Source organism: Amia ocellicauda, chromosome 6, assembly GCF_036373705.1.
Source record: "Amia ocellicauda isolate fAmiCal2 chromosome 6, fAmiCal2.hap1, whole genome shotgun sequence".
Lineage (NCBI taxonomy): Eukaryota > Metazoa > Chordata > Actinopteri > Amiiformes > Amiidae > Amia > Amia ocellicauda.
This window is the reverse complement of record NC_089855.1, coordinates 46,622,497-46,637,662: the sequence shown is the minus strand read 5'-3', so window position 1 is coordinate 46,637,662 and position 15,166 is coordinate 46,622,497. Positions and strand designations below refer to the sequence as shown.

Below are 15,166 nucleotides of genomic sequence, written 5' to 3'. Positions count from 1 at the left end.
AACTGCCCGATCTCACAGTTTCTCTTTAACAATGGACAATGAGGTAATCAATCACCATAATGTAGCATCTTCATCCTTGAGAGGAGAACAGGAAACCCCAAACAAACACTAAGCAAACTGGAATCTGTGGGCTATTTATCTGTTTGGGTGCTCCTCATATCATAGTAAACAGAAGTCAAAGTGGAAAGGAGAATGTCCAGAGTATATACCCTAAACAACTGCCTGTTGCTAGCTTGATGAATCTACTTTGCTCAGTCTGCATATTATTATCAATATAAAACATAATACAGTTTATATAAAACATGAATAACGGCTCTTCAATTTACAACCAAGAAAATGAAAAAGAACCACAGCTTGTATCTACCATGGATGTATAATAAGAGCACTGCTACTGTTAGCTTAACTGGCACCAGCATATGAGTAGCATTAGCCTAACAGGAATGACGTGCACACTTGTGACACTTAATAAACATATAGTCAAACATTGACAATAACTCAATTACAACAAAAATGTACACAATACACAATACCAAAGTGTGCTTTGAAGGTACACTTATTTACTCACCTTAAATACAAACATCAATGAAAAATGCATAAGAACATAAGAACAAGAACAAGAAAGTTTACAAATGAGAGGAGGCCATTTGACCCATCATGTTGTTTTGTGTCCATTAATAACTGATTGATCCAATGATCCTATTCAGTCTGACTTTAAATGTTCTCAAATGTTCAGCATCTACCACATCGCTGGGGAGTTTGTTCCAGATTGTGACAACTCTCTGTGTAAAGAAGTGTCTCCTGTTTTCTGTCTTGAATGTCTTGAAGCCCAATTTCCATTTGTGTCCCCGGGTGCGTGTGTCCCTGCTGATCTGGAAAAGCTCCTCTGATTTGATGTGGTCGTTGCCCTTCATGATTTTGAAGACTTGAATCAAGTCCCCACATAGTCTCCTCTGTTCCAGGGTGAAAGTGTGGAGCCCAGAACTGCATACAGTATCCAGATGAGCTCTAACTAGTGCATTGTACAGTCTGAACATCACTGCCCTTGTTCTCAATTCTACACTTTTGACAATATACCCTAGCATTGTTTTTGCCTTTTTTATTGCTTTCCCACATTGTTTGGATGGAGAAAGTGAGGAGTCCACGTAGACTCCTAGGTCTTTCTCATGCATCCTATTCCTCCCATAGTGTCATTATAATGGACATTTTTGTCAACTTCAAGCCGATGTAGCATAAGGTACACTTATAATTTTCAATTAAAGAAGTGAATTTATAGTATCACCTTATCACGAATCCTGGAATCTTGTAGAACTCAATTTCTGTAATAATTGGATGCAGACACCAATGCCAAAGATATAAATTGTCAAATTTATTCAAAACAAAGACTAAATGTAGCACTACACTCATTATACAAAAGGGAAAAACTAATTAAAATTCAACTCTAGATCAACAAATCAAAGACAAATCACTTCCGTGACCAAATCAAAGACCATGGGATCGCATATGATAACACACAAATCGTTAAACAAAAAAAGTTATAAACACATTGACTACAATACCGATTAGTAAGACGAAGGTGAGTCTCTCATTAGTATTGTTAGTCAGACATTAAATAACTACGCAGGTTAGTATTTATGTCAGGTAACTTCTCGTTATATATATATGTATATATCAGTCTCATTTACGTTTAGGTGCCGAGAAAGATCCTATCATTACTTGTTACCACAATTTCCCTTAACTGATTATTATTCAATGATTAAGGATAGGCAGGGCCACCAATAATCTAATGTCTGTTAACTTGTGTCAATCTCAGACTAAACAGTTAAACAGGAATGAGAAGATATTTCTCAGCGATGACAGATTTTATTTCTAAAATTATCAACAAAACAGTTGAATGCAACACACATTTATATTTAAGAAAACTAAATGATATTACACATTCTAGAGTTATGAATCACAGATTAACATTTCTAATTGATTTCTCAAATGTCATGAATCACAAACTCCAAACTGTTAAACTTATGTGAACTTCGTCGCAGAGAGGCCTCTCTGTCTTCGGGCTCAGATAACAGCACACGGCACGAGGTCCGTGTGGTTTGGAACAAAGGCAGTCCGGTTCGGCTTTGTCCAAGAACTTCCACTCAGTCGATGCACCTGGAAGTTGGGGTTTCGCGAATGTAGAGTCTTTTCCAAACAGATTTTCCACTGGTTTGAAGGCTCCAAGGTTGTGCACAAAATCTTCTTGGCAAGCAGGGTTTCCACCGTAGTTACTTGAAGACAAAGTCTTTGAGGAAAGCAGGGCCCTGTTTGTTCCAAGGGTCAAGTTTCTTAAAACTCAATAGCTATTTAAATGACTGAACACTTTCGTATACAGTCGACTTAGTCAATTGTCCAGCTGTAAAACTCCACTGATCAGGTGGGCACAGGCGGGCAGCGCAGTCTGTAAAGTTCTTTATTTAATAAAGTCCTTTAAAAGAATTCTCCGTACGCCTCAATCTCCTTCTCCCAGTTTAACTCTTCTGTTGCCGGCAAAGACTTGGTTGGTTTCTGGTTCCGGTTCGGGCAACAGAGCTACAGGTTGAGCTGTGGCAGCGAGTTACTGGTTCAGGTGAGAGAGAGAGAGAGAGAGAGAGAGAGAGAGAGAGAGAGAGAGAGAGAGAGAGAGAGAGAGACGCTGCGCTGTTCCTTATAGTCTGTCAGATGTGATTGGTCCCTGAGTTCTTGAGATTGGATTTCGGTTTCAGCCCCCAGTGTCCTATTGGAGGGGGGCTTGATTTATGACTGATGTCAATCCATGCCATCTTTTGGAAATGCCGGTTGGCCCGGGTTCGTAGCTCTATGTCGGGATTTCGGCTCTCGTCCACTTCAAAGAGTTTTTATTATTATTATTATTATTATTATTATTATTATTATTGTACAGGCTCAGAGTTGATTCAGTAATATTTCTTTGTTTGAAAGGTGATGACTATTTCAGACAGAAACACACTTCATCATTATTTCAGTTTTTCTCAGTTGTTTACACTCTGAAGCTACAGACACAAAGAACAAAAGCTCTAAACGTGTCTGAACCCTAAACCCGTCTGCAGAACCCCAGGCTCACTGCGCTCTATTCACTCACACTGCATCTGCACTGCACTCTGTGGCCAATAAAACCCACACAGCTCTACCTTCAGCACAGTTTTCAAAATGAAATCTCCGGTGTTCGTATGGAAAACACAGCTCTCATTCCCAGTGGAGCTCAGTCACGCCTCACTGTGCACCCCCACCCTGCTGACCTGAAGAGCCGTTATTAATGTTTTATATAAACTGTATTATGTTTTATAATAATAATAATATGCAGACCAAGCAAAGTAATGTATTATGGTAACAACAACCATTTTGCAAGTTGTTCAGGGCATACCTTCTAGACATTCCTGTCAATAATAGAAAAGATCAAACTGCAGAGAGAGAGAGAGGGCCCACACTTCTTTGTTAAAAATCTGTGGACTTAATCTTTTCTCCAGATAGGCAGGAACTGTTTTTGTTAATGTGCGATTGACAGTTGTTAAATAAGATCCATGGGAACGGACCTTTCCTAGTATATCAAAGGAAGACATCTGTTCTTTGGATCCCACACCTCTTCCGAGGATGACTACCATGAACATTACCAGGGTTAGAAATCTGACCTTGAGATAACACTCTGGCAGACTCCGGCCACAGAAACACATGTCCTGCAATGTATATAAGGCCGATTCATTTTCAGTTATTTTCAATGTATTTGACATTTTTTGTTGGTTAGCAGGTTTGCTTTTAGCACATTTGTTTTTCTTTTATGCACATGTTCAGTTATTTTGAATTTAATCACTTTGAGATTTTTATTTTTTTTAAGTGATTTTAGTAATTGATTTAAAAAAAAATTAATCACAAGAATTAAAATTTTGAATGTTTTTATTCGTAAAATGTAAAATACATCAAACAATAAAACAGTATATAAGGCTGACCACTTGTGCTGTTCAATAAGTCTCTGCTGAGGTAGAGTGCTTCCATGTCAGGCCCCTTCCAGGCCTGGCATGTTAAATAAATACATTTACCATCTATGCATCCAGACTGGGTTCTTCACTCCGTCACTCACCCGTCAGAGCTTGAGCACGAATAAAAGAGCCCACAGATTAACTCTCCGTTGCTGGAGGACACTGGACCCCCATGCAGCGCAGAGAGGAAGATATAGGGAAGAGCAAGAGAAGAGGACCCAGTATTTCTAATTAAATCAGTGCAACTCGTAGATCAGGTCATCAGCCGTGGGTTGGAGGTGGAGGCTTTGAGCCATTCAGTCCTCAGCTGCGCTCTCTACAGACACTTACAGTGCAGTATCATACAGTATGGAAGTGATGCTGAAATGAAGTGTGGGTATATTCTTCATGTTTGTATCAAATGGAACTCATAGCCCTGTATGTCAAGCTGCGGACTGTCTATCCTGTATGTTTACAGAGTGGACAGGAGACCCTCTGCTGATGACAAAACAAGAGACTGCAATAGTGGACATAGTGTTGGTTCACAATGCGATCAGACTGTGGGAAACTGAGGCACAAATGAAAGAGGGGACCGAACCAAGTGAGGATGACACAGGGACACCGTGATCTACTGGAGAGAAACTCTGAGCAGGCGAAGGAGGTGCGATATCAGTTTGTGCCCGTGAGTGTCATATGATTGACAGCATTGTGTTCTGCGCTGCACAGATACAGTGCCGTTGACAGCGAATCACTCTGCTGCTGGTCTGATATTGTCCAGATTTCCTTTGCAGGGAATACCTGAGCTCCATGCAGGGGTCACTCCGTAGGAACACGCCTTTATGGACAGGCAGGATCAGGAGGAGTTGACGTGGAAGGCGCATCATCGGCCACCGTGCAGCAATGGCTGTGCCTGCTCAGCGTGGGGGGGAGTGTGTAACAATGTGAGCAGCCAACATGGGGTTATTTCTGTTTTGTATTTGTAAATAATTTAGAACAATTTGCAGACTATATTTCACACTTCGACATTATGGACTGTGTTGATCAGTGGCAAACATTCCTGATTAAATCCATTCTGATTTCAATAAATTGTGGAAAAGTCCAAGGGGGTGAATACTTTTGAGAACCACTGTAGATCTAACTTTCTGCACCACACACAGTATGCATTTCTACAGTAATCTTTGTCCAAACGTATCCATTGCATAAAGTCAGAGTCCTTCATCCAAGCCAACTGAAATGAGCACTCTCTATTTTTTTTCTGAGGATTTTCATTCAAATTGTCAGAATACATTTTTTTGTAACATTAGCTATCGTTAGCTATATTAACCTTCAGAGGACTGAGCCCATTTTCCCATTTTACTACTTTTGAATTCTAGCCGATATCAAATAAGCAAATGCATATTGTTTATCTATTGTTTCAGACTACCTCTGCTAATCTAATGTTTCACGTACAATGTACTTGTAAGACAGTATGTGAGTGGACAATGTGTATTAAAGTTAAAAAAAAGAAAGAAAAGAAACTGAATTATAAATCTCCCTCCCTCCTCTCTGGCTCTGCTCAGTGTCTGATCTATTCCAGCTGCCCGAGACAGGGATTTTGGATTGGCTAATATAATGAGCAGATCTCTATGACACACACAGTAACATCCTCTCCATTGGGCAACTCCAGCCCCATGTACTGCACTGCACAGCACATTAACACACAATTGGGATACCTCAAAAGATACACTTCATTTAAAGAGTCCTTAAATCACCCATACTACCCTTACACTGGAACTAATTAATATAGTGAAGAGAACAATAATCATTTCATATCACAATAAATAAATCACACCATTATAAATATAATGTCCCAATACAAACTCTTCCTAAGAAACTGCAGTTTGAACTCTTATTTAATCCCAGTTATATTCTATAAGTTATATGCTTAATAAAAACCTCTCCACATATTCCTATCAATATTAAGAAATTTACAGTCATAAACCCATCCCACAACGGGGTTTGCGAGAACCCAGACACACACGTCTGCTGCTGACGGGACTACAAGTTCAGATCAGGGGTAGCACATACACTACCCCACCAGTCTAACTCCTGGATCATATTATTCTCACCCCAGTTGCCTCCTCAAGGCTATCAATAGTTTTCTACCCAACTCCTACAATAATGCAGCGATGTAGTGGCTTTACAACTCACCACACCACATAGAACAGTTAACTACGCTGCAGACACCTCTCAGTCCTGGCGTGCGTCTCTGGGGTCCCGCAACCTGCCTGTCTTTGCTTTCCCTGACACTCTCTCTCTTCCAAAACATTCCTCCCTGCTTTTAAGCAACAATCAATTCAAGCATTCTCATCTGTTGATCATGACCCAATTAAACAAACCTTTATAACCCCTAATAGTCGACCCCTCTACACTACAGTCTGGCTACAATGTGATAAGTGGATGTGATTGATTATCAGAAGGAAGATTTTCTGATGGACTCTGGGACTGGGCTTCACGCAGGCAGCAGCACAGAAAGTCCAAGAAATCCTCATCCCTGTGAGCACATCTCAAAGAGTTGTGGATTGTGTAGTTGTGTACTGAAAATACATGAGCACATCCCAGACTGAGGAAAAAATCTGTCAGTTTGTCTGTTGACTGAAGATTTTTCTTTGTCAGCACAATGAGGGGATATGAGCCTGGAAAACCAGAATCAGAAAAGCAGATTTTATTGTCAGTTCTCTTTGTTTGCTTTTCCTCACTAAACCTACATCCATGCTGACTGACAATGTAATCTGACAATTTTTACTGTGAACTAGTGATAAGAGGTATCAGTTTTAAATATCTGAGTTTTCTACATTCATTTGATACAAAAACCATCTTTGTAGCAAAAAACAAAGCACACTGTTATACAGTTCAAGAAAAGACTCGTCTTCTTGTCACCTGCAAGTTCCTTTAAATCACAAAAGAGCAGTTTGATTTCCGTCTCAATGGCATCTGTCATTTCCTTATCAGCTCTGAAACAAAATAAACAAATATATACATATCTACATACATACTTTCCTGCTGATGTGAGCAGGCATTGAGCAACAAACTATGTAACAGGCTACTGAAGCAGTTAGGAGACTTCAACTGGAGGTCATAAAAACAATGACTGTAAAATCCTGTGCTTGACCCAGAATGATCAGTTATTTCACATAAACACTGTAGTGCAGAGTCTGCTGACCCACAAACACATGGGAAAAGCGGTCCTATGGAGAGGAGAATTTGACAGAATTACAGGACTTTTCTAGAACTTTCAGGTACAATTCGAGATTTACGCGATATATATATTTACTTAATCTCCATTTACACATTTTTCAATTAGTAATATGTGGATTAGGGCAAACTGGTTACCTGTACACAAAGACATTAATGTACTGCTTGGACTTCATCTCGTCTCTCCACTCCGACAAATACTGGTCGCGTATATTTTGGGTGCTCCAGAATGTGTCGTCTTTGGCGGTTCTGAACAGTATGTTCTTCTTCAGAGTTATTGATTTAGTAAGTTGTACCTCTGTGTATTCCTTGTAATACTTTTCTCCTTCTAATTCAGCCCCAGCCGGGTTTTTAAATTTACATGCATTCTCATAAACATAACAGCAAGAGTTCATGAGGGAGGGAGTCCATGATGCATAAGACCCAGTAGCCGGACTGTGAGCTGCTTTGAAAAGTTCTGGATTTTCAGTCGTCTTCCATTTTTATCTTCTCGGGGATAAAAAATAAAGGTAGAATCTGGAATGGTTTTGTAATATAATAATGATAAACATACAGTAACAAGATTACCATTGTATAATAATATTGTGCCCTCAATGTAGCAGACTAATTATTTGTTATTATATGTTGTGGACATTGGGACTCTGATTGGGAAGCTCACATGTGAAAGGTACCATGAACTATCCCTGTCAGGACGATCCCTGCCAGGACTCAGACGTCACTTCACTCTGATTGGCCAGGAGGAACTGAATTACGATTGGCTCTCATTCCTGTCCTGCTATTGGCTGCTTGAATCACCTTCTGTTTTAAATGTTTTTGGTGGACTCTGCTACATCAATAGACTGCTAGCTGGTAGACCTTTCCTTAAGAGAAGATTATAAACTGCCGTTTAGACTAAAGTAGTTAATTATATACATGTGTAATCCTCAATTAGTTCCACAATCATCCGTTTTATACAGATAAGTTTTCTTCCATTATATTGTCCCTTTCTCAATCCAATGGAAGAGTTATTTCCAGCTGGGTGTTGGAATCAACCAGTGAGGGACCCAACTGCAGGCAGTGGAGGAGGCCTGTGGGGACAGCGGGGCATGATGCATGCCAGGGGGGGATCTGCTTGGCCAGGCACATTATTATTTTTTTTTTAATTTCTTGGCAGACGCCCTTATCCAGGGCATATCCAACATAAGTGCAAAACAAAATGCAAAAATACAGTTAAGTACAAGGCATCAAACATTGTAAATTCAAATTCAAATTTACATTAAACAAAGCAATTCAAGATATAATACATTTTACAACTTCCAATTTATACAGTTAAGTACAGTAAGTGCGGACATACATCCTGGAAAGTAAAGCTAAGTGCCGTCAAGATGTAAGGTACAGTCAAGGGTTACGGGAAAGGGAGCAAGGAGGAAATCAATCAATATTGCAAGAAGCATGATAAAAAGCTGTGAAGTGCTATCTAACAAGGATTAAAAGGACTAATATTACAAGTACTGTCTGAAAAGATGTGTCTTGAGTAAGCACCGAAGGAGGTCAAGGACTCTGTTGTTTTAATATTACCCCGTCGTTTGCCCAGGAACACACAGCTTTTGATGTCGATGAACACCTGTGGCCAGACAGAATGTTTTTTGTTTTATCATATATATATATACACTCACCTAAAGGATTATTAGGAACACCATACTAATACTGTGTTTGACCCCCTTTCGCCTTCAGAACTGCCTTAATTCTACATGGCATTGATTCAACAAGGTGCTGAAAGCATTCTTTAGAAATGTTGGCCCATATTGATAGGATAGCATCTTGCAGTTGATGGAGATTTGTGGGATGCACATCCAGGGCACGAAGCTCCCGTTCCACCACATCCCAAAGATGCTCTATTGGGTTGAGATCTGGTGACTGTGGGGGCCAGTTTAGTACAGTGAACTCATTGTCATGTTCAAGAAACCAATTTGAAATGATTCGACCTTTGTGACATGGTGCATTATCCTGCTGGAAGTAGCCATCAGAGGATGGGTACATGGTGGTCATAAAGGGATGGACATGGTCAGAAACAATGCTCAGGTAGGCCGTGGCATTTAAACGATGCCCAATTGGCACTAAGGGGCCTAAAGTGTGCCAAGAAAACATCCCCCACACCATTACACCACCACCACCACCAGCCTGCACAGTGGTAACAAGGCATGATGGATCCATGTTCTCATTCTGTTTACGCCAAATTCTGACAGAAATCGAGACTCATCAGACCAGGCAACATTTTTCCAGTCTTCAACTGTCCAATTTTGGTGAGCTTGTGCAAATTGTAGCCTCTTTTTCCTATTTGTAGTGGAGATGAGTGGTACCCGGTGGGGTCTTCTGCTGTTGTAGCCCATCCGCCTCAAGGTTGTACGTGTTGTGGCTTCACAAATGCTTTGCTGCATACCTCGGTTGTAACGAGTGGTTATTTCAGTCAAAGTTGCTCTTCTATCAGCTTGAATCAGTCGGCCCATTCTCCTCTGACCTCTAGCATCAACAAGGCATTTTCGCCCACAGGACTGCCGCATACTGGATGTTTTTCCCTTTTCACACCATTCTTTGTAAACCCTAGAAATGGTTGTGCGTGAAAATCCCAGTAACTGAGCAGATTGTGAAATACTCAGACCGGCCCGTCTGGCACCAACAACCATGCCACGCTCAAAATTGCTTAAATCACCTTTCTTTCCCATTCAGACATTCAGTTTGGAGTTCAGGAGATTGTCTTGACCAGGACCACACCCCTAAATGCATTGAAGCAACTGCCATGTGATTGGTTGGTTAGATAATTGCATTAATGAGAAATTGAACAGGTGTTCCTAATAATCCTTTAGGTGAGTATATATATATATATATATATATATATATATATATATATATATATATATAGAGAGAGAGATTTTTTATTTTTTGAGGTGGGGGGTTGGGGTCCTTATACCTTGAGATTTTATTTTTGCTTACAGATACTTTATGGCTTCATTTGCTGTGTCTGCATAGAAATGTTTTGAACACAATATCTTCTTGACATGTTAGATATGCAAGAGCTATTGATATAATGATGTGTGTATTGTTTGGATGTCAATTTGTCTGCAGTTAATACATTTTGTTTCATATGTTTCATTGATATTTATAATACTATAATAAGGAATGCAACTTTCAAAAGTATATAATTTGTTTTTTGTTCTTATTTATGGTGTTGCTTCTCCATCATTAAAAATGACCCATTTAAATGGAGGGGGAAAAGTCCAGATTGAAAAGACAGTAGATTGAAGTCGACTCTCTTAACAGATCAAAATTTCTCACAAAGCCGCTTTCCCATTGGACACAGCCACCTGTACAGTGCTCACGTGCATCATCTTCGCATGTGGAAGTTGTCACTTTCTGGACATGCACGTGCAGGGGAGGGACTCGGACTCAGTGCCCAGTAACAGCCGCTGTGATTGGCTGTCTGACCAGCGAGTTAAACCGGATGTAGCTTGATTGTCTTGACCTCTTGGCAAGTTCATGAGGAAGTCAATGACGTCAGCTGATGGAGGTTTTTACCAGAGCAGTTCTCGGGACCTAATTTAAACTTAAAACTAGTATATCAAAGGAATATAGTCATTTTACTGACATTTTACTATACATTATTTGAAGTAAACTTTTTAAAAAGCATTTTATTGAAAATGTATATTGTATTACATAACAAAGACTGCACGTTAAGCAGCAGTCAGTGTTATTGTTCTTGTCGTGCTTCATGTTATAAATGGAGTTTGTGTTGTTACTGAATAAGAGGCGCACTGTTCGCTTGTGCTGCGTTCCTCACTTCAGTACAGCTTCTCTCTACCTGTGCTGCCTGCAGTGTCATAGTGGAGAGCAGAGAGATTAGCCATGGTTGTGCACAGATGAATCTGATATTCCTCTTGCATCACCCTAATGATAACTGTCACACCATCTTTACTGACACCTGTATCCCTAATTAATATTTCCCTTTGCCAAGTTTTCTAATTTGCTGTGTTTGTGTTGTGTTATGCTGAATCTGACCTCAGACATCCAATTCTACCCTTTACACAAATGTCTATTAATAAGCCCAACGCCAAAGGAAAAGTCGAAACCTGTATTAATTCTGAACTGTGAAACTGCATGTATGTTGAGTCACTAACTGCTCTCCACTACTAGTGCAGGTATAGGAATTGAAACAGACTCACACAAACACAATACACATACACAAACACACAAGTATATACACACAATGCACCACCCCACACACACACACGTATAAATACACACATGCACTTCTATACACGCACTGAGACATCAACACACTCGCCCTGTACAGTTGGGCACTGAGACGCAGAGGCGCTGGGGCAGAGAACACAGTGATACGAGATTACAAAAGCAGCAGCAAGAAGACAAAACGGAGGGACGACAAAACCAGTAGGTAGGAACTATTTATTCAGGCCAGATTTGCCGTACAATTGTTTACAAAGGCCCGAGAACAAAACACTGAACATGAGCTTGTCTATCGCCGGCATGAAAAGACTCCTGGGCAGGCCTCTGCTGATTGGCTGTTCACAGGTTGTTGTTGCTCCACTCGGACAGGGCCTGGTGGGACCGAGCGGCCTGACTCTTGTTGGCCCCACAGGTGTCCTTCATCCACTGGGTGAACTTCTCCTCACTGCCGCCATTCTGCAGGTAGGCGCCCAGCATGTTGGTAGCCTGGGGTGGAGGGGGGAAGGGAATGTGAGAGACAGGGCAGTCTGAGCAGTGATGTAGCATGACTTTTCTTCTCCTAAGGTGGGCGAGAATATCTCTCCCCAAAGCTACCCCACAGTGGGACAAACTGTGCCCCCCCATCCCTCCCATACTGCAGATTATAACCCAGTTCTGTGAGATACACGCACCAGGGTCTGGTGTCACGTTCACACTCAGACTGGCATCAGTGTGTCAGCTGTGGCTTCCTGGCCAAGGTCAGCTGCGTGATACTATATAGTCTTCAAAATCTCTAATGATCACCTGGTTTTTGCTACTTTTCCTGTTTATATGGCTGTAAGCAGACATGTATGTAAACCTAGGGCCAGCGCTACCACTAGGCAACCTTACACTGCTGCCTAGGGCTCCTCTGTTTAAAGGCACCAAAAATGGGCAAAATATCACAGGATTTTACCCTGCATATCATGTGCTTTGGTGGCAGTCCCCATAGGGCACAAGTTACTCTGGGTGCACCCCCCTCCCCCCTTTGCACAACCCCACTATGCATGGAATCATGAAATAAACGAATGAACTGATTAAAAATATATATTTAAAAAACATTAAAACATAGAATGTTAGCAAAACAGAATAATCTAATATGAAGCAAAAGAGCATCACTCAACAGCCAGATCGTTGGCACATTCAAATTTAAATTCCAATAAATGATCTGATGAACAGCACATTTATGTTAGTATTTAACTTATTTTCATGTTTGTTTTCTCATTAGTGAAACCTCCATAATTGCACAGGAGGCAACGGACACATGCGAGGGATGCTGGGTGCTGCGCTGGCGGGTACGAGCCCCGTGCTGTACCTGGGAGTATTGCTTGGTCTCCAGCCTGCGGCCCAGCGTGTCCCCGACCCCGGGCACGGCGCGCACGGACTTGTTGAGCATGGGCTCGGACACGAAGCTGGAGTACTTCTTGGATGTGGAGCTCATTGCGGCTGCGCGGCTCGATTTCTGCTGTGCAAATACAAGCCAAAACCCAGACTCGTCAGCTGCTGCGGTCCCGGCCCCACAGAGCCTCCCTCCCCGGCCTCTCAGAGCCTCCCTCCCCGGCCCCTCAGAGTCACCCTCCCCGGCCTCTCAGAGCCTCCCTCCCCGGCCCCTCAGAGCCTCCCTCCCCGGCCCCTCAGAGTCACCCTCCCCGGCCTCTCAGAGCCTCCCTCCCCGGCCCCTCAGAGTCACCCTCCCCGGCCTCTCAGAGCCTCCCTCCCCGGCCCCTCAGAGCCTCCCTCCCCGGCCTCTCAGAGCCTCCCTCCCCGGCCCCTCAGAGCCTCCCTCCCCGGCCTCTCAGAGCCTCCCTCCCCGGCCCCTCAGAGTCACCCTCCCCGGCCCCTCAGAGTCACCCTCCCCGGCCTCTCAGAGTCACCCTCCCCGGCCCCTCAGAGTCACCCTCCCCGGCCCCTCAGAGCCTCCCTCCCCGGCCCCTCAGAGCCTCCCTCCCCGGCCCCTCAGAGCCTCCCTCCCCGGCCTCTCAGAGCCTCCCTCCCCGGCCCCTCAGAGCCTCCCTCCCCGGCCCCTCAGAGTCACCCTCCCCGGCCTCTCAGAGCCTCCCTCCCCGGCCCCTCAGAGTCACCCTCCCCGGCCCCTCAGAGCCTCCCTCCCCGGCCCCTCAGAGCCTCCCTCCCGCAGCGACACCGGTCCGGGTCCCGCTCATCAATTCAGCAGCGTGTTTAGTAAAGGCGCGTCTCATTCGCAGCAAGTGAAAACATTGATCAAATAGAAATTGCACCACATACTGAATATTATTTTACAGAAAACTAACACAAATAAAATCATTATGAACGTTTATTCCAAATTTTCAATTTACTAAAAAAAATAAAAAATGTAAATATGTCCACTATTCAAATTCTTCATTTTTACGGAACTTTCACAATATGTAATTGATACGCGTTACACGGACCGGCTAGCTTTGTTTCTGTTCATTTTCTATTTCAAATGGATAGTTTGAATTTTCAAACGTGCTTTAAATTCTAAAACAATTGAAAAAACAAAAAAAGCTTAATTGCACTGCGGGTTCGCGCGCGTCTGCAGCTGATTGAGCACATTTTTTATACAATATTTCGTTTGTTGTTCAGAATTGAACATTTAAACTAAACGTGAATAGTAAAGCATATTTGTAAAGTTTGGTTTACTGAGTCACATTAGCTTGTTTAAGACCAAGGGCCTTATTTTGTAAGTCGCCCTGGACAAGCGTCTGCTAATAAATTATTATTATTATTATTATTATTATTATTATTATTATTATTATTATTAATAATAATAATAATAATAATAATAATAATAACAATAATAAATAAGGGCCGGATTAAATGAAAACTTTGACCCACAGCTCTTAGCAAAGCGCAGACGGTGAAAGTGGCATCTGACTGAAATGAAGCCCAGCTGAGCGCGGTGCTGGAGTTCCCTATAGCGGGTCGCTCATTTTGATTTAGTCTGTATGGGTTTCAATATGAACACTTTCCAGAGGAATGGACATTTTGCCACAATTACATTTAACAACACAATCATTCGTTTTGGACAATGTTAATATTGAATCAAGGTGTACTTGCCTTTAGTGCAGTGAACACAATGAAGTCTCTCCGGTCTACAGTGACTCCTCTGTCTCCCTCGCTGGTACTGACTGGGAATTTCCACAATAAACGAAACCTAAGTTTCCACAGCTTTCCTTACGTTTCGTTTCAGCCATTTGACGTTGATTTCTGTGCCACGATGTGAAGCAGTGGCAGACTGCATCAGACATACTGGACCTCTGGGTCTACAGGGAGGCCGGCAGAGGACAGTAACAATGGTGGGCTGTAACACCTTGAATTTCCCTAAACTGATGTCATTCAGTCAGTCGCACAGTTCGGGTTCCTACCTGCCTGTGAGGGATGAGCTGACTGCATTTCTCCCCCCAAGAACATTTTTGTTAGCTTTGTTTTAACCAATGTTATTTTTGTGATATAGTTCTGTGCCCCCAGTTCACATTCTCACAAATTATTATTATTATTTTTATTTTGATCATTAATATCTGTACTCTCTAGTTACATAATTGCTAGATTGCTAGAGTGTTTTTGTCTCTTGTCTACAAATGAAGTTTAGTCCTGGCTTTAAGGGTGGGGGTCAGTTGTAACACGTTATTTTTATTTTTTGCAGATTTGTATTATGGTCTGAGTCCCCATTAGATCAGCACAGGATCATACATTTCATTCTGTGACAC

General features: G+C 42.1%; 1 protein-coding gene across 2 annotated transcripts; it reads right to left on the bottom strand.

The window, feature by feature from the left end:
• Positions 1-11,646: 11,646 nt before the first annotated feature.
• Positions 11,647-14,672, bottom strand: LOC136751593 (barrier-to-autointegration factor). Of its 2 annotated transcripts, none has more exons than XM_066707319.1 (3): positions 14,517-14,672; positions 12,775-12,921; positions 11,647-11,927 (listed from the first exon to the last, which is right to left on the bottom strand). In XM_066707319.1, the coding sequence occupies exons 2-3, from the start codon at positions 12,898-12,900 to the stop codon at positions 11,781-11,783; spliced, it is 273 nt and encodes a 90-aa protein (XP_066563416.1). In that variant the 5' UTR covers positions 12,901-12,921; positions 14,517-14,672; the 3' UTR covers positions 11,647-11,780. The 2 variants fall into 2 exon arrangements, with proteins under 2 accessions (XP_066563416.1, XP_066563417.1); XM_066707320.1 differs by having other exon boundaries at positions 12,775-12,924; positions 14,517-14,656.
• Between the last annotated feature and the right edge of the window lie 494 nt (positions 14,673-15,166).